General features: G+C 37.4%; 1 protein-coding gene across 1 annotated transcript in view; it reads right to left on the bottom strand.

Annotated features, from left to right (window-relative positions):
• Nucleotides 1-13,011: 13,011 nt before the first annotated feature.
• NALF1 (NALCN channel auxiliary factor 1) overlaps nucleotides 13,012-20,094 on the bottom strand; it is a 502,364-nt gene continuing 495,281 nt past the window's right edge. The window contains exon 3 of the mRNA XM_054812563.1: nucleotides 13,012-16,797. Within this exon, the coding sequence (XP_054668538.1) occupies nucleotides 16,502-16,797 (296 nt within the window). The 3' untranslated portion in view covers nucleotides 13,012-16,501. The remainder of the gene's footprint in view (nucleotides 16,798-20,094) is intronic.

Below are 20,094 nucleotides of genomic sequence, written 5' to 3'. Positions count from 1 at the left end.
CAATTAGTTTTTGGAAGCTCCACGATTATTCAGGAATAGCAATACTGAAGGTGCTTTAGCAAAGAAAAAAACAAAAAACCAAACCCAACATTTCAGGAGATTCAAGTGGTATCCTGTGGAAAAGCCAGCTGAAATTATGCAGAGAAATGTATGCAAAATTTCCATTGCCTCATGTTTCATTTTTTTTAAAGAGAATATTTAGACATTAAAAGAGAAACCAACACATTGAACAGATGAGTTGAGATTCAGTCAATATGTTATTCATGAGGGGCTCCCTGAACTACCTTTCATCAACAGACAGTTTTTTCTTAAGGGCTGGAATTTGTTTGGAGTGAAACATATATATAAGCAGTAGCACTGTTTATAAACAATTAAAACCAACAACAAACCCCTGCAAAGTTCATTTCCTGAATTTGTTGTTTGCCTTACATTTACAATTAGATTCTAGGAGAACTTCTATTATGGAAATAACAATCAGAGCAAGCAAAGAGCATATGTTGTCAAGATTTAAAATGCTGGATTACAAATCTCCTTTCTGGTTTATGATGAACTCAGTATCATTGACTGCTCAGGCTTACTGTAATGAAAAACTAAAGGAAATTGCGTTATTAAGTCACCAGCAAATGCCCAACTGTTTCAAATAACCGGCTAATGGTACTTTAACTAACAGAAAATTAAATTTGTGACTCTGGGATCACTATGCCATTTGAAAATCGCTAGAACTGGTTAGATTTATTTTTTTTCCCCTCCCTGTGATTTAAAAAGAAAAAAAGGATTTGAATAAAGAAAAGTTGTGAAAGCAAAGTAAAATATTGGGATTTGGAAATCCTGTGCCTCATGATGGATGGAAAGTCTGACTGTGCCTTTCTCTTCTCTGGGCCAGGTGTCCTGAGCAGGCACATCCCTGGAGGATCGCCTTTTGAAAAGAGGAGGTAATGACTCATGAAGTCCCTGGATGTGATGGATGATGTGAAATGTATTACAGCAAGGTGCTGAGGCTTGGAGAAGAAAAAGGGTACAAAGCAAGCAAATTTATCTGCCCTCTTGACTATTTCATTCTTGTTTCTAGGTTCTCCTTTTCTGTCCTCATTAATTAGGAAGTGGAAATGTGTCACACCTGGTGCCAAAAGAACAAAAGAGAAGGGGGATAGTGCCCACTAGCCTGAAAGTGAGGTTACTTCCATGAAGGATGCAGATCTCAGCCACAGGAAGAAATTGAACTACCATCATCCACATGCTGCATACATTTAAACCACTTTATTGAAAAAAGTGAGAGTGTGTAGTAATAATACAAGGAGGGCAAGAGGAAAGAAGATGAGAAAGAGAAAGGATTTAGCTTCCACCCTCCTAATGTCATAACTATTGCTAAATCTCCTCCCTCTTATTTCAGTTCAATCCTTGGGCACTTGGAGAAAAAGCAGGGATACCTTACATAAGGCGGGGAATTACATTTGATATTCTTGCATATATTCTTCCTGCAGTGTTGAATATGGTGTTCAAATCATGGGGAGAAAATTATTTTAAGAATATGGAATTCTTACAGATATTGAGAATAGTGAAGGCTTATATTTCCCTGGACTAGCTTAAGCAGTTTTCTAAGTATGTTTATATTCAATGAAGAACTTTATTTTCCCACATATTTTATCAAGACTGTTTACGGGACTCAGAGCTTTAGATTTGCTGTAGAGCTGGTAGGAGATATCAGCTAGGCACTGCAAGCCTCAATTTGCATTAAATTTATTTGTTTATTTAATCCATTATGCTTATAATGGGTGTATTCATGCATTTTATTTAGGGTAGAAATTTATTTATTCAGTTTTAAAATTTGACACTTCAGGGACATCTTTTAAGGAGTGAAATGAGATCTGAATTATAAATGACACAGAGCATCAACACCTAAATGGGAATTTTGATTACCAGAAGATCGGAGGAGGTTGTTCAGCTCTAGGTCTTTGATTCAATTGCACACAATACAGGACCTGGCAGAGAAATTCAGTTCCAAGTTTCTAAATACTAAGATATATTAAGAAAGAGAATGTTCAGACCTGATGGAACATTTGTTTCATGTCCATCTTTGCTTTAAAAAAAATATTGTGTAAGCTCAAAGGCAGGATAGATCAATGTTACTGCTTAGTGCTCTGGCTGATGATGAAGAAACAATTCATATCTGCTTTCCTATGGCTACATTTTGCCCCAAATTCTGTGTTTCTGGAAGATAGAGTATCAACATCCATGACACCTCATGTAGTAATGATAAACAGAAAAAAGCCACCCCAAACCCTGTGAAACTAATGCAATCTGGAAAGCCTCCATAGAGCAGCTGTAGAACTACTTGTTGACTGTAGCAGGATTCCTCCTGCTCAGTATACCAGCCCCTTGAGGAACCAAAAATTCCCTACACCTATGAGTAGAAATTCAAAGTATTAATGAAGCCAAGAACCACATACTGGGATTATGAGGGCAGAAAATTCCAGAATAGTTTACTGCAGACAAGTCAGAGTAACTTTTATCCTATTGTGTTCTATCAAAAGGGTTGGGTATGAGTGTGCAACTGGATTTAAGACCTAGAGGATCTGAGTTGTATTGATGCCTCAGTACCAAACCAGCCATGGTGCCAGTTTCTTTCCATTTCCCTAAAACGTGAGATAAACTTCCAGGTTTTTTTAAGTCACATGAGTCTAAACTGACTGTGACATGGCTTCCATGTATGATTTGATATTTCAGAACACTTGGAGTGTGGATGAAATTCTTAATACACATTCTGTTGTTTTTCAAGACTGATTTTTACAGCTGTCTGTGGAAGAGTTGAATTTTTATAATGCCATCACAATCATAAGACATCTTGAAGAAAATATATAATTATATATTATTTTGATAAAGTAGGAATACACAATGCTCCACTAACTGGTATAAAAAGAAGACATATTTGATTTGAAGCTGACGCTGATTTTTTTCCCTTGTGAATACAATGGTATGTATAATAAAGTTAATATTGACAAGAAAGGTGTATTTCTTATATTGTATAATTTGGATCATTCAAAAGTAAGTTTATTATGACTCCTTGCTATTGGCTACACCCAGTTCTTTCTGTATCACTACAATAACTTTGCTGTATTCTTCAATCTATTTAATATAACACATTGTGGGGTTTTTCTTCTTCTTCTTCTTTTTCTTTTTCTTTTCTAAATATGAAATTCTTACTGGCTCAGAAAAAAAGGCTAGTACAGTCATTTGCTGCAGAGATGTAACATGAATTATATTTTTAAGCTAATAAGCAGTTTTTTGATTTTTTTTTTTTTTTTAAATTGGGAACATAATCTCAGAGCAGTGTGTTATCAAGAGCAAGAGTATCGGTCACCTTATGAAGAGAAGTGACTTTCCAGACTAGTATGGAAAAATTACTTTTAATAGTAGTAGAGGATGCCTTTAAAATGGTGAAGAAAAAAAAAATAAAACAAAAATCTGAAACAATAAATCCCTCAAAATTACAAATAATTTTTATAATGACAAAAAAATACTAAATTCTTGAACCAGCTTCTCATTTCTTTGGGAAATTTTGTTTGTAATTTTTAATTTTGTTCTTGCATTCTGAACTCTCACTTGCTAATGCGCCAGACACAGGTTTCCACTTGCCTTTTCGTTGCTACATAAATTGCATTATTAAATTTCATACAGGACTGTGTGCCTACGCCTCTACTCAAAATCCCACAGCCAATCCAGAGAAGATTTCTGTAACAGGAGAAAATGTAAGCCATAAAATATTTGCCTAAGGATTTTTTCCAAACCCACCTACTACATAGGAGATTGGGATACAGATCATACAAAGCCTGTAAAAAACTTATATTTTCTATGAGTCTTCATAAGTAGGGAAAATTGAGTGTCCTCTTAGCAGGACATGAAAAGCAGTACATATAGGTGTGCGGCTTTGCTCCTAGTAGCTTTCTAAAATCTTCCAGGGAAGACAAGGCTTCTCTGAAGTATCTGAGGAAGATAAAGATTTTCAAGAGTGCAAATCTCTCAAGCCCCTGAACCTCAAAGCAGGGACTAGGGGAATGAAGTCCCACCCATTATAAGTGAAGATCAGATTCAAGACCACCTGAGAAACCTGAACATCCATAGGTCCATGGGAACCAACCAGATGCCTCCCAGGGTCCTGATGGAATTGACTGATTGCCAAGCCACTCTCCATGGTATTTGAAAGGTCATGGCAGTCAGGCAACGTCTCCAGTGTCTGGAAAAAGGGAAATGTCACACCCATTCTTGAAAAGGGTAAAAAGGAGGGCCCTGAGAACTACCAACCAGTCAGCCTCACCTCCATACCTGGTAAGATCATGGAACAGATCCTCCTGGATGTTAATTAGAAACATGTGGAAGACAGCGAGGTGATTAGAGACAGCCAACATGGCTTCACCAAGACAAACCGTGCCTTACTAATCTAGTGACCTTCTACGATGGAATGACTGCATCAGTGGATGAGGAAAGAGCTATGGATGTCATCTACCTGGAGTTCTGTAAGGCTTTTGATACAGTCCCGCACAATATTCTTGCTGCTAAATTGAAAAGATATGGGTTTGATGAATGGACTGTTAAATGGATAAGGAATTGGCTGGATGGCCACATCGAAAGCCTTACAGTTAATGACTCAATGTCTTAATGTCCAAGTGGAAAGCAGTAACAACTGGTGTCCCTCAGGGGTCGATATTGGGACCAATCTATTTAATATCTTCATCAACAATACAGTGGGATTGAGTGCACCCTCAGCAAGTTTGTGGCTGACAAATTGGTGCAATATGCTTGAGGGAAGGCGTACCATCCAGAAGGGACCCTGACAGCCTTGAGGGGTGGGCCCATGTGAACCTCATCAACTTAAAAAGGGCCAAGTGCAAGATCCTTCACCAGGATAGGGGCAATCTCCATAGAATCATAGAATCATTTTGATTGGAAAAGACTTTTAAGATCATCAAGTCCAACCCTTAGCCTAGCACTGCCAAGTCCAACCACTAAACCATGTCCCTAAGCACCACATCTACACAGGTTTTAAATCTCTCCAGGGATGGTGACTCAATCACTTCCCTGGGCAGCCTGTTCCAGTGATTGACAACCCTTTCCATGAAGAAATTCTTACTAATATCCAACCTAAACCTCCCCTGGCACAACTTGAGGCCATTTTCTCTTGTCCTATCACTTATTAATTAGGAGAAGAGACCAATACCCACCTGGCTACAACCTCCTTTCAGCGAGTTGTAGAGAGCGACAAGGTCTCCCCTCAGCCTCCTCTTCTCCAGGCTAAACAACCCCAGTTCCCTCAGCTGTTCCTCATCAGACTTGTGCTCCAGACCCTTCCCCAGCTTCGTTGCCCTTCTCTGGACATGGTCCAGCACCTCAATGTCCTTCTTGTAGTGAGGGGACCAAAACTAAATGCAGTATTCAAGGTGCAGCCTCACCAGTGCTGAGTACAGGGGGACGACCACTTCCTTAGTCCTACTGACCACACTATTTCTGACACAATCCAGGATGCTGTTGGCTGCCTTGGCCACCTGGGCACACTGCTGGCTCTTATTCAGCCAACTATTCACCAATACCCCCAGGTCCTTTTGCACTGGGCAGCTTTCCAGCCACTCTTCCCCAAAGCCTCTAGCCCTGCCTGGGGTTGTTGTGACCCAAGTGCAGGACCCAGCACTTAGCTGTGTTGAACCTCATACAGTTGGCCTCGGCACATTGATCCAACCTGTCCAGACCTCCTAGTATCAAAAAAGAGTGAGGGATGAATTGAGGGCAGCCCTGCAAAGAAACACCTAGAGATATTGGTGAATAAAAAATTGGACATGAGCCAGCAATGTGCTCTTGCAGCCCAGAAAGCCAATATTTTCCTAGGCTGCATAAAAAAAAGCATGCTCAGCAGGTCGAGTGATTCTCCCTCCCCCCACTTTACTGTTGTGAGATGGCACATGGAGTACTGCATCCAGCTCTGGGGTCTCCAGTACAAGAAGGACATGGACATGTTGGAGTGAGTCCAGAGGAGGGCCATGAAAATGATCAAAGGGCTGGAACACCTCTCCTATGAAGACAGGCTGAGAGAGTTGGGATCGTTCAGGCTGGAGAAGAGAAGGCTCTGGGGAGGCCTTATGGAGGACTTTCAATACTAAAGAGGGCTTTTAAGAAAGATGGAGAGAGACTTTTTACCAAGGCCTTTAGTGACAGGACAAGGAGAACTGTTTTAAAATGAAAGACAGTAGATATAGATTGGACATAAGGAAGAATTTTTTTATGATGAGGGTGGTGAGACACTGGAACAGCTTGCCCAGAAAAGTTCTGGATGCCCCATCCCTGGAAGTGTTTAAGGTCATGTTGGATGGGGCTTTGAGCAACCTGACCTCGTGACAGATGTCCTTGGCCATGACAAGGGTGTTACACTAGATGATCTCTAAAGGTCCCTTCCAACCCAAACCATTCTATAATTCCATGATTCTATGAAATGCTCAGGCAATATTAAGCAGGAGGCCATCGTAAGAAAGAAAGCATGGAAGAGGACTGGATAAGCTAAGTGGATAGAAGTGATGAACACATGCTTGAAAAAATCTTTTCTTGCTTGATCTGATAAATGCATTTACTTCTGAAGAACATAGTCCATCACTTTCAGTGTGTAGACTAGTGTAGTCTTGTGAAGCCTTATTAAGAAAAGTGGAACAACTCAACCTTAAACTAAAAAGGATGGAAAATATGTTATAAAGAAAGAAAGAAAGACAAGGTTGTTGAAATAACATCACATATATATCAGAAGCTTAATGAGTTTTACTTTGGTTTACACATACTCTGTTTCCTTCTTCTTATCCCCACATGAATAATGGCCAGCCAGAGAAAATATTTCATTCTATGTTCTAAATGGTTTTCTTAAAATAGGAACCACACTTAATTGGAATTTACTTTATGTCTGATGGTGTTACATACATAAAGTGAAACCTTGATCCTGTTGCAGTTGGGGAGAATTTGACCACAGGTTTGAAACAAAGTTGAGGCCTCACATCTCCTCCTAGAAGCCAGTGGTCTAATGGCGAACTGGCGTAGCTGGCCCACTGGTTTTAATCTACTCAGTCAGTGAAATTACTCTTATTCACAATGTCTGAAGCTATTCATGGCAGGGAAAATCTTGCTTCATACCATTCTGACATGTAAAAGGAGTTTGTAATAAATCTGCATGTTAAAACAGAACAGTCATGGTGGACTTCATTCACCCATTACATGCACCTACCTGTGTGAGCAGGTGGTTAGGCCAAAAAGGTTGGTGGCTGTGAAGGTGTGAGTAGAGATCTCAGATAAGTTACAGGGCTGTGAGGAAACTGTGAGACTTTTGGCTTAGTTCCTCACCATATTTATGGCTCGAATTGTTACAAATGTGTTTTTATTTTCACCTGTTGTTTGCCACAGTACCTTATGCCAGCTTCACCGTATTTTGGCTCATCTTATCAGGAGGGTCAGCATTGATTTCCACAGAAGTGTTGCCATCATTTATTGTCACCAAAAATAGTTCCTAAAACATTTGAAGTCTGACTTGTAAACGTCTCTCTACTTACCTTTTTGAAGTGTTGTTTTGTTATCAATCCTTTTTGAGAATAATCAATCCTTGTGTGACCAGACAGACAAATATCTGATACCACTTATTAATTCAGATCCTCATTGTAAATTGTTAAATATCCTGTAGGTAATAAATGAACATGTATTTCTGAAGATGTCACACCATTGAAATTTGACATACACAGGTAAAAATTAAATGCTTTTCTTTTGCGGGTATTATTTTTCATTTCTTGTATTTTATTCCCTTCATAAGAAATCTGAGATGAACAGCTGTAAAGTACTGATGCTATGTTATACAGTACAGTCTTGAAAATCAGTTGAATATGAGGAAATTACCTCAATCTTTATATTTTTGTCAGAGGCATTTTATAAAATAGGTAGCTGCAGTCCAAGTCAAAACACAAGGGGTTTTTGTTTTGTTTTGTTTTGTTTGTTTCTTTGTTATTCTTCTGAGGAAAAAGGAAAGTTCTTTAAATTTAATCATTATTTAAAATAATTTCCCCCCCCACAACACCTTGGATTTAATTGCATTCACAAATCCCTAGTACCCAAAAAGTCAGACTCACTGTTTGCATCTTTAAATTTATTCTTAGTAGAGCATTATTTTTAGTATTTTTTCACAATCTTCAACAGTTTCTCCTGTCATTTTGAAAACAAGTTTTTCTGTGAGTCATCGTAATAAATTATTTCATCAAAGTTCTCTGTAAAAAATTAAAGATAGTATTAGTTGCTTAACTAAAGTTGCTATAATAATACAATATTTAATATATTATTACAATTTACAGCTTTTTTTTTTTATTTTTTTTTTTTCTGACAGGACCACGTAGCCCTCTTTTCAATGCTAAGAATCATAGGACAGTCCATATAGTTAAAAAACACTGATGCCAGTTTAGCCCATTTCAAATAAAATCCAGTCCTTAACTCTGAAGAAAGAAAAAACAGAAAAAGAAGGAAAAGAAAAACGAAACAAGATTAAACACAGTTAATTAAATTTGCTTTTAACATGAGCTTTCTGTTCATACAATTTGGGAATAACAGAAGAGTAGAATAATTTTAATTGCAAATCTGTTAACATAAGCATGTAATTTGTAGCTGCATAGTTCAATATGAATCTTTAAAAGGCCAAAAATCTGGCTTTGAACAAAACAAAGGAAAACAAACAAATGAAATCAAGCAGCTTCTGAAGACCTACATAAATAAATTGTTATTAAGGGTTAATATTAAAAAATGCAGTTATCAGAATTCTTTAATTTTCACTTGTAAGAGTGAAAATATTGTCAATTTTCTCAATATTTCTTCTTGTATTTATAATCCTGTGTAAGTTTTTGCATATTCAAACCCTGAATGAAGCTTGTTAGATTTCAGAAAAAGAAAGGTCTATCAAATCAAAGCTCAAAGCTTTGGCTCAACATGACTTTTGCATAGAGCTGCAGCTAATTATTTGACCAACCACTTGGACAAACCTTTGGAACATTTCAATCTTTCAGCTGTTCACATGCATATTTATCTTATCCATGTGAGTTTATATGTGCTCAAAGGGACCTCGGGCTTTCCAAATCCTCCTTGAAGTCAGTGGAAGGACTTGCACTGACACTGGCAGGTTTTGATCCACGGCATGAATCCTAGGTACATCTAAATGAAAAGCATGAGTCCCATTGAAGACACTGGACCTGTGGACTAGTGATGGATAGGAAACTGATGGACCAACATCTCTCTGTGACTGAAAAAAGATTTTTTTTTGGTTCATTCGTTTGTTTGTTTGTTTTTCTGCATGTGTAGCAAATATAAAGTAGGAGAACTTCACATCTCATCAAATGCATTTAATTTTTCAGAGGGCTATTAAGGCAAAAAAATGTCCTAGGTCAGACCAGTGACTCTGTCAGAGAAAGGGAAAGGTGGAGGGAGGGAAGGCATGGGAGAAAGAAAAGAATTTTGTTTCTTGTCTTTGTTTTTACTGGTCTTCTCCAAAACCCACAAAAACTAGTGACTATTTTTGCCATTGTACACAGGCCTGATATCTTCCAATGCATGCAGCTGCTCTACTCTTTCTTTTCAGAGTTTTCCTAGAAAGCTGATTAGTAGCTGATGATAGTTAAGTACCACTACCATATAGGAACTTGGTCCTGTAAAGTGCTAGGTGCTCTTCACCATCAAATGAAATAACTAGAACTGAGCACACTTGGTTGAAATTCTGTATTCCCTGTGCAAATTATAATAAATGCTGTCAAAATTAGATAATGCTACCAGGTTATTAACTGCTTAATATATAATCTGTCAACATTCCTCAGAGGAGGAAAAGAGCATCTCTCTCCTACATGTGTGCAGTAAACAGACCTTGCATATTTTTACTAGGCCAATTAATAGTTCATTAATTTGTGTCCACTGGAGCAACATCAGAAAAGAAACAGATAAAAATACTTCTTTTTCCTTCTCGTAGGAGTAACCTGCTGATTAGAGAGAGGACTGATGTGCATTCACAGGAAACTCAATCACTGCATTCTAGCTGGCATAGTGTTATCACTTCATCCTCCATCCATATTTCACATGAAAAAGCTGGTGTAGGAGCCTAAGTCTAGTAATAAAATTCAGAACAGTGAATCCCTGGTGGTGATAGGTACTTCCTGGATGCTCAGAGAACAACTCTGAGAGGTCAGGGCTAAAATAAGACTATCCTGTTCAGTGTAGACCACTGGCTTAGGTGGCAACTTCCTCAATAGGTTCTCTTTTTATTTCCCTAAGTCCTATTGTGTATTACACTTCATCAGGCTTAATCCAGATGTGTATATTCATCGCTTTTAAGATACATAACCGTTTGGTGCTGCAACGCTCAGTGTTGTCCTGACTAAAGATATATTCAAATACATCTTGTATTGGTGTATGAAGACATTATTTACCTCTGCACTCTGCTTTATCCCTCTGACAGAAAGTACCCCTCTTCTTTCTTTAATTCCCCCCACTGCTAAAGACTCGATGGAAAGATATGAGTGCCTGTGTTACAGATGTCCCAGTTGGCAACCTAACCTTCACCCAGATGCCCCTCATTTTGCATTGGAGTGTGACATCATGTCTTCTCTTCTGTTTATCTTGCTATGGGACAATAAATCCTGGCAAAGTCACGCAGGAGGGCAGCTGGGAGGGCTAATGTTCAAAGTGCTGCAGAGAGTTGACAGTGATTCGTTGTCAAGCCTCTTATCCCTTCTGTTGAAATAGTCCTCAGTGTGAGAATAGCAAAAGGATTTGAAGACATACACAGCTGGTAAAATCCTCACCCTCACTCAGAGGGCTGGTTACAAAGCTTGCCTATAATTTCAATCCTATTTCAGCTGTTTGGGGAGTTCAGTGCACATATTGCGTTTAAAGCACGCTAGTGGTTGCTCTGACCTTTGTAATGGGGCCTGACTGAGACTGAAGGTGTGAGCAGGGCCAGCACAGTCCCCTCTGAAGAGGAAACTGAGTCACTTTGTGTACGTCCAAGAGAAGAATGTAGCATTAGAATGAAAGATTCTAGAGACTGGACTGAAGTGCTGAAGCGTAGTCGGCACTTTGAATGGAGGCTCTGCCTTAGGACCCACGACTGAGACCTCCTGTGCTACTGACATCCGCTGGAGCTGCTGGGAACTTTCTGCAAAAGTCAAAGATTTGAATGAAAAGTTCAGAAGAATAATAACTTAGCTTATAAGAGATAGGACAGTGGAATGAATAGCCAAATATACCCCTTCCCTCAAAATTTTTACTTTTCTTATTACAAAATATATTTATGCTGCTGAAATTCTACCTGGAAATTCACACTCCATAGTAAGGAATATAAATACAGTAATTTTGCCCTATTTATTGTATAGGTCTTATCTTTTGGCATTTTTACTCTACAGTATGCTGTATTTGTAATAATTGTGGAGAACATATATTTGTGTCTCTCTCTTTTAAAACAGAACTATCTCTATATAGAACTACACCTATATATGCATCTTTTTTTTTTTTGCATCTCTGTTATATTTTGAAGTAGTATAGCTTGTTTCTCAGATGGGTTTTCCAAGTTGGCCCAGCTCTGGTTTTGTTTCTTTTTTAGTTTCGTAACTCATGGTAGTTCTCTCTCCCTTCTTCCCCCTACAGGGACAGATCAAGCTTGTTAACATTTAAAAAAATGCCGGAAAATACTGGAAAACTTAGAGGTGTTCAGTAAACGTGATAGCTCAGAGTTGTTGCAGAACATGTTGGTAAATTAAATCCCTCAATTTAGATGGTATGCGTTCTGGTCCTACTTACCATCCAAAAATCTAGTTTTAATCATATTCAGAACTGAACATTATTTTCCCAAGTTTTCTAAAATATAACTGTTTCCTGACAGCTGCTGACAGATGACAGAGCCTCTTTTTACATCAGAAAGACTATTTAATTTCATCTCTGTAATGATGAGGTTTCTGTTAGTTTGTTCTCTGTGTTCCTAGCTACATTTTGAAACCACTCCTTCACCAAACTAATATAATAGTAGGCAATAATAACAAAACAGAACCATTCACCATTAATATGCCATTGCCAGTCTCTTGTTCAGACTCAGTTGGCTAGGGCCGAACCCAGTGATCCTCTGGTGATGCACTATGCCCACGAGCAATTCCTGAGTAAAGACTACGGGACAAAAAGTGGAGATCTATCTGCTACAGTGAGTTTTTTGTGGGTGCGTGCCTGTACCTGTATCGAGCCCCACTGAAGTCACCACGACTCTGAGCTGAGCTTGAAGCTTGCCCACGCCGGGGCTCATCGTGGGGCCGTGGCACAGACAAGATACACAGTGAAAGCTGCTGAAAGGACCAGGCACCTTCATAGACCCCTTGCCTGGGTGACTCTTTACATGCATGTTGAACTTTCCTAAGACAAATTTGTTTCGGTTTCCTTAAAGCTACCTCTACTTCACAAATGAGTTTTAATTCTGCTTTGGATAGTCACTTAAGACAGGTTTCACTGTGTAAATTTGTGTGCATGTACATAAGCTGTCTTCAGCTCTCACGATAAGTTGGTATCTTCTGTGTAGACAGGCAATGCTTCCAAAAAGGACATTCATTATCATAACTAATACAAAGAGAGCAGAAGACAATGCCCTTGTCCCTCACTTTTTAATAAAAGAGTATAACTATATAAGCTGAGAGCCACATCGCATACCAGATGAAACCTGCCATCTCTGCTGTTTGAAATACAGCTCTCATTCTTTCTCCTTTAGTCACTTAGAATAACATTATTTTTAACCCTCAAGAAGGAATTTCTTGAAAGTCTACGTTTGGTTTGTACCTATTGTTCCACAGATTCTTTGGCAGCTGATGGCTTGGTTTCATCATTTATAGAACTAAAACTTCATTCTAACATTTTGCTGTCTTTAAATTATGATGTGCAGAAGGACAGCCTTCACCTGCTATATTTTTTTTTTAAAAAAAGATACTGTCTCTTTAATGAAGGAAAAGCTTCAGTATAATGTATTACCGAATGTAAATGCAATAAGGAATAACATATAGCTCTGGTTATGTTATATGACATTTGGCTTAGCAGTATTAACATATTGCACAAAATCTGGATTTTCCCTATTGCAGAAAATAAGACAATAAAAGACATGGGAAATTTCTCTCTTCCATATGATCATAAAATAAATATTATTCTATTTTTTTTCTTTTTCTTCTCATCAGTCATTTGCAGAAATATTTTAGTATTACTTCTTTGTTAAGCCAGCTCTTTATCATGTATGTATTAGGCATACAGTACAAGGAGAAATGGAACAAGATGGCAGTTATAGCAGTGGCAAGATGCAAATTTATTCTGGCAAAAAAGTAATATGTGCACAATATCAAGCATGCTTAAGTTTGTGCCAGGAAAACTATTACGAATGAAGAATGGATGGAATGGAATTTTGCATCATACATGATTACATGTTGCTTAACTTCATAAAAGAGTCTTTGTCTACTCCTGATGTCCCAGGTGCCACCAAGAGAAGCTGCGTACCACACTGCTGGAGTGAAAATGGCAACAATTACCCCAGCAGTAGTCACCTCTGCAACATGACTCTTTGTTTCAAAAATTAAAGAAATAGACCTCAAAAAGATGACAGAGAAAATTCACAGACCATTGAACTGCAGGCACTGACTCCAGGTGAGTAGAAGGGGAGGAATTTATTACATCTTGTACTTGTGTAATAATTGAAAGTCTTTAATTGTTTTCTGCTTCATTTTCCCAAGTTTAATTTGGCTACTTTATGCATGTGATGGTGTTGTCACTGTTTTTCCTCATGTGTCTCTCATATTGTATGACATGTGACTGAATGTAGCCAAGCAGTGGAGGAGTCATATTTTTCACTGACACCACTTGAAAACATTTTTATAGAAAAATAAGGGATGAAGGATGAAGAAGAGCAGGAGAGAAGAAAGAAAATGCCTTAAAGATAGCTCTCTACATTAATTCACCATGAGGCAAAACAGAAATAATAACTCTTCTTCATGTGCCAATTCAATTGGGATGAACCAGACTTGCTACTGTATTGGTAGAGTGTAAAAATAGATGACAGTGAGTAATGGTGTGAACAAAAAACTATGAGGAACATCACAGAAATGGATGTTGGATGGCCTTTGCACAGCAGAGGTAGATAAAGGTTATAACAAACTGTTTACTGACCATGTACACTTACTAGAATTAAGAGGTCAGTTGAACAAGAGCTCACCTAGTAAGAGCTTTCTCAGTAGCGTGACTCATCAGCTGTTGTACAGTACCAGAGCACTGCCCAGTTATTGCTCCATCACTTTTCAGTAACATCTCTGTCCTTTCAAAAGTCTACATTCTACCATTAGTTAAGGCTTTTTCATTTGCATTTCTACATTTTCCCCACTTTTTTCATCTATTCAATATAATTAATACGTGTGCCTCTAACAGAAAATAAAATAACTAAAAAGCACCATGTTTTATTGAACAAAATATAGCATGTGCAAGGAAGGGAAGGGAGGAATTATAGAAACAAACCAGTGCTGAAGAATTTTGCATTAGCTGGTGCTTTTTGTTGTTGTCATATTTGCACAGATCATTTTAAGCTCCTCAGTCCAGGTTGCAGTAAAACACTATCAAAACACTCTTGCAAAATATTTGAGCTTTCGCATCTTAACATGTGCATCTTGAACCGCTTAAGCAGTATGGTTATCTTCTTTTTGTTTTTCTGCAGAATTTAACAGACCATAAAGTGTATACAAAAACGCATTATGCACCAGTGATTAAATGTTCTTACAACATTAATATTTATCAAGGGGTATTTCATAGCTAGAAAGTAGGTAACTATATTTTATTTCCTAAGAGAACATTTCCTATAGTTTTCCTTCATCTCCCAGCTACACAGCAAACATCTCTAAAGTGCACTTCCCAAGTGTAGTTAGAGAATAGGAAGGAATGTAAAGTTTTTAAAAACAGCCCTTATTAACTTTTCCTTCCATTGATTCTACTGTAAACTCTAAAAAGCCTTTTTAAAAAGCAAATTCTCATACACTCAGCAGGTGAAATGTTCCCACAAAAATAAAAGTAAACAAATTAAAAACCACCCCAAACAATGAAAAAATCACCAATCAGATTACAATCTTTTCTCTTGACTACTCATATCCTAGTACATCTTTACTGTTTTTATTGCACATTTATGAAAACGGTTGTCCTATATATTTAAAACAAAATATTTTCTTTATCTGTGCTAACACATTCTTGTGCACTCTTAATAACTAGAGTAACTTTCAACAACACGTAGATATTAGAAAAACAATGGAATCAAAACCAAGGAGATACTTTGTATTATAGATGCTCAGATGTTTCTAGTGTAATTTTGTTGAGACAAAAAGACTTGGATTTTGGAAGCTCTTTGCTCCCATTCCTTATGGAAAGCTGCTGGTTATGTGACAGCAGGAGAACTCAAAACATAATTCACAATGAATGCCAATCCTTCACCTCCAATATGAAGGCTTCCCAACTACTCAACTTGCTGAGCATAACTGGTTTTACATAGCATATCTAAAAAAAGGCTGCTCCTGTTCAACTGACCAGTGAGAAAGGACTGGACTTCTTCAAAACGGGTATTGGAGCAACAGTTTGTTATATATTTCTTTACATTTTTTAACTGTCCGATCCCACCTTGTAAGGAGAGCACTTGTTTGTTCAGCTAAAACGAACCCCCTTCATGCTCCTTTTGGGTTTGCTCAGTCAACTGGTTTGTGCAACAGTGGCAGAGGCACACTGGAATTGTGTACCCATTCATTGTGATTACACAGACAGAAGCAAATGTACGTTGTCTGCCACGGGAGATGGGAGGGGAAAGGAAATGAATGGTTCCCATGTGTAAGAGGACAGTTACGTTTGTTTGGGGTTTTTTGTGGTTACTTTTTTTTCTCTTTTTTTTTTTGTTTTTCTTTTTTTGCTAAATTTTGTTTTGTTGTTCTTTTTGTGGTTTTTTTGTTGTTTTGTTGTTTTTTTGTTTTTTTGTTGGTTTTTTTTTTTGCTATGTCATGGAATCATAGCAGTCATTCCTCTAATAGAAACTGACAGGACATAAAAGACAGAACTATCAGATGAACACACACAATGACTAGAAATATATCGACAGAGAAAAGACTTAATTTAGCTTTGAGAAACCGTCCCAAAAATAAAATCCTGTATTAACAAGTGCAAAAAACAAACAAAAAAAGAAACTCCAAACATTAAAACACAGTGTATAAAATGGTGTGAGAAATTTAAGTCACCATACAGCCTTTTAGTCAATAAAAAGCTGCGTTCATGTGTCCTTGTTGTTTGGGTAGTGGCCCATTCTTTTCATTTTACCCATAAGGTCATTCAAGAAGAGATCTGAGGGTAAAGCACTCAGTCCTTGCTATTTTTGACTGTAGTCATTTGGGCCTGTTGTGTTTCTATCATATAAGATGATTCCTTTCTTTTATTCCTCATTGGTTGAATTATCTTCCAAAGTTGTTATGCCTCCAAAGCCCAGTCCTGTTGAGTTCTGTGCTGCTGAGACTGTAAGTACTGTATGCAAGAGAATTAATACAAGAACACACAGTTTAAGTCTGCTGTTACACAGTCTTGATGCTGATGAAACTGTGAGCGATGTCCTGTGACACACTGTTGAGCCACTTGTTTTTATAGTCCCTTTGGATTGATGATCTGATAATAGTCCCCATCTGACATCACAGCATTCTGGTTCTGCATTGGTTGGATAGTTTTCATAGAGCCCTGTTAGGTAAACACAAGAAAAAATAAACATGAGGCACAAAAAGATTGACAGAATTTGGTAGGTCAAAGGAACAGTCGATAGTTTAGCCTAAGCTATCAAATCCACATCTTTGGCTTAGCCTGAGGCCCTCAAAATGCTTGTGTTTTGTGTAATTAGAGTTGTTGTGGGATATGTGTGGTCTAACAGGAAGCAGCATCAAAAGATCATTCAACATAAGTATGGCACTGAGCATGGTTGTGTAAAGAAACGGTGTTAAAAAGTAATGATTGGTGTTTGAATGATAGGGATATTTGAATTATTTTTTGGGAAGTAAGAACTAATGATGAATTAACAACTAATCAAACTGGACAAAATTTGAAAGGATCCTGAAATTCTTCCTCAGTCTGTGAGCACATACCAGTAGTAACACTGTCCATGAAAGATAGGCATTAAATAACAAATAATTGATATACTGACAGTATTGACAATATTGATTGTCAAACCAATGCTAATCCAAGAGTTTCACAGGAACAGCTTCCAAATAGAGCTTTTCAGAGTCTACTTGTTTACCCTACCTCAGATGAGTTCTTCCAGCTGGGATGTTCTCTTTGTCATATCCCAAAGTTGAGAACAATGTTTCCTTGCCATACAATAATTGGATATCTTAATATTTCTGGCTATACATCTAGGCTATTTCTGCCTTTAGAACTTTACTGACTTATTCAGTCTGATCTGATTATGAATTGTTGAACAGTTAGAGGAATTCTGTCTTTTCCAAAAGACACAACTGTCTTTTTGGAAATTTTCGATACTGTCTGCATTACTATACAGGAGATTAAAAAAACCAGAGTGTTCTGTTTACTTCTCACATATCTTCTTTTCTGATAAATTACAAGACCCTAATTTAGCCTGTTTAACTAATGAACAAATGCAAGAATGTCTACCATAATCAACAAATACCTTTTCTCCATTTAAACTGATCTTGGAATAAATTTTGCAGTAAATAATTACTTTATGGTAGTGCTAGGTTTTACTAGGAAAAAACCTATCTGTGTTGAAATACTAGCATAAAGATTTTGCAAGCAGCTACATAATTGCTATAATTTATAAATTTACTTCTGAGAACAAGATTTACATTTTGTCTAAAGTATCACGGCAATGATATTACTACAAGTTTAGGCATTTAGGTAACATTCTTAGGGTCAGGCACCAGACTGCCTATATTTTGTGAATAACCTTAAAACAGCACACCTTAAATTAAGATAAAACTGAACTCTTTTGTTCCTACTTCCATAATATTGATCTGTAACTAAACAAAAAGTGCATTAGGTATGCTGAGCATGTTAAAATGCAGATTAAACCTAGACTGACACTTTTTTACATACAACAGTCTACTATGTTATACATGAGTCCAAGTAAAGTTGCATCTATTTTTGGATACAAACAAGTTTTCAATGATACAGGAATGAGAACAGCTTGTTTGATTTTCTGTAGAGTCAGGTTTTTCTCTGTAGGAAATCAGGCCATTTTTGCACCTATGAAGTCAGATACTTAAGGCAGCATACCAACACTTGAAAATTATTTATTTTCTCTCAGATCATCGCTGAATGTACTTCATGTTTTTTAAGAAATTCTGTTGCATTTTAGAACTTGTGGACAGTTGTTTATTGCAAGTATAGTAAAGCAGTCACACTGCTAACATCATATTTTCTGAGACGCATCTTTTGGTGTTTATGTGCATAAGTGTTTTTTTAAACATGTTAACATGCACGAAGTGCCTCCCAAAGTAGGTAATTATATGATCTATTCTGTGACTGCAGTAGCTTAAACTGTCAGGGGTAATTGAAAAGACACAGAGAATGGTTAATGCTTTGATCCCACTGAGGGTTGTTTACTATTCAAACTGTATTTCCTGTCTTTCTTATTATAGGAAAACCCAGACTTCCTTTGAAATCAAAGCCTATATATACAAGCTGGCAATCAAAAGGTATTTAAATAGTTCATATGCACTTACTGAATTATAAATAAATTGAAGGCAACTCCACATTCAAAGCCGCATTGAACTTATTCCTTAATGTAAAATTACATTTCCTTTTTATTTCAATTCAGCAATTGAATTTAGGTTTTGAATTTGCAGTTACATATTTAACAATCAATTAACTACAGAACCACTATTCATATGACAGTTGTAGAACATTTAGATAAATTCAGGCAGTGCTTTTGCACTGAAGTAATAAAACTTCACAGTTGTGCTTCACCACATACTTGTTTGTAGCCACAGGTACCAGTTTTGACCGCTTGGGTCTAATCAGTCTCCTCAGTCAGAGGGTTACAAACCAATGACTTACCAGAAACTCTGGAAAGCGGGCTACATCAACCTTGGAAAACCATGGAGAAAAAACCTCTATTTTGTTCTTTTTTGAAAAATATTTTATATGGACACAGAGTTTGGAATAAGGAATAGAAAGGATACCTTTACCCATCAAACCACCACAGCTTCCCTCTTCCTCTTCTCTTTTTATAGTTCAGTTTGTAGACATCATTATGCTGTATTACTTGGATGTTCAGTAATTATATTTCTGAGACTAATTTACCAACTGTTACTGGCTCAAAACCTACCTACCTTGCTTTTTGCTTTTCACTTAAAGTTCTCAGCTCTGGATCTCCATTTCCCAACTTTTCCCAGCACTCACCTATATTTCACCAGTAGAAATCTTAGTCCATATGTAGGTTCTTGGACCTTGATATTAATCAAGGATCTAGAATTTGCCAGGATACGTTTTGGTATCAAACCATTCTCCAGACAGATACGCTATAGCTCATGAAGGTCATGTAAAAGCTATCTCTTTGCTTTGTAATTGGATATTTTTTTCACATGCAGATAACATTTTGATGATCAGCACAGCAGTTATATCTGTAGGGAGTGTGTCTTACTAATGGTGATGCAAGAATTAAGGCTACTCATTTGACTGAGATTATGTTAATGGAGACATGACTGTAGATAAATCCCGTGTATCCTGCTCAGCTGAATCATACTGAAAGAAAAAGGAACGACAGCATGAGCATCGATTTCACTTTGTGCAGAAACAGCTTTGAGGGAAAACCAGCAAAGTGCAAATATGTTCTTATACAAGAATTAAAATCACAAAGACTGTCTATGGATGCATGGTCTGTTGATCAGCTAGATCGCCGGCTAACTCAGAGAATGCTGTGGTTTCTGCCTGAGCACTTGCATTTCTTTTGCACAGGAAACAGCATGGAAAAGAGGTGGTTGCATTTCCACATCTCACACCAACACTGTCAGGATGTGTCACGCT

The sequence above is a fragment of the Grus americana genome, chromosome 1 (genome assembly GCF_028858705.1).
Source record: "Grus americana isolate bGruAme1 chromosome 1, bGruAme1.mat, whole genome shotgun sequence".
NCBI classification, from domain to species: Eukaryota; Metazoa; Chordata; class Aves; order Gruiformes; family Gruidae; genus Grus; species Grus americana.
The sequence above is the reverse complement of the archived record's forward strand: the minus strand, read 5'-3'. Positions and strand labels throughout refer to the sequence as shown.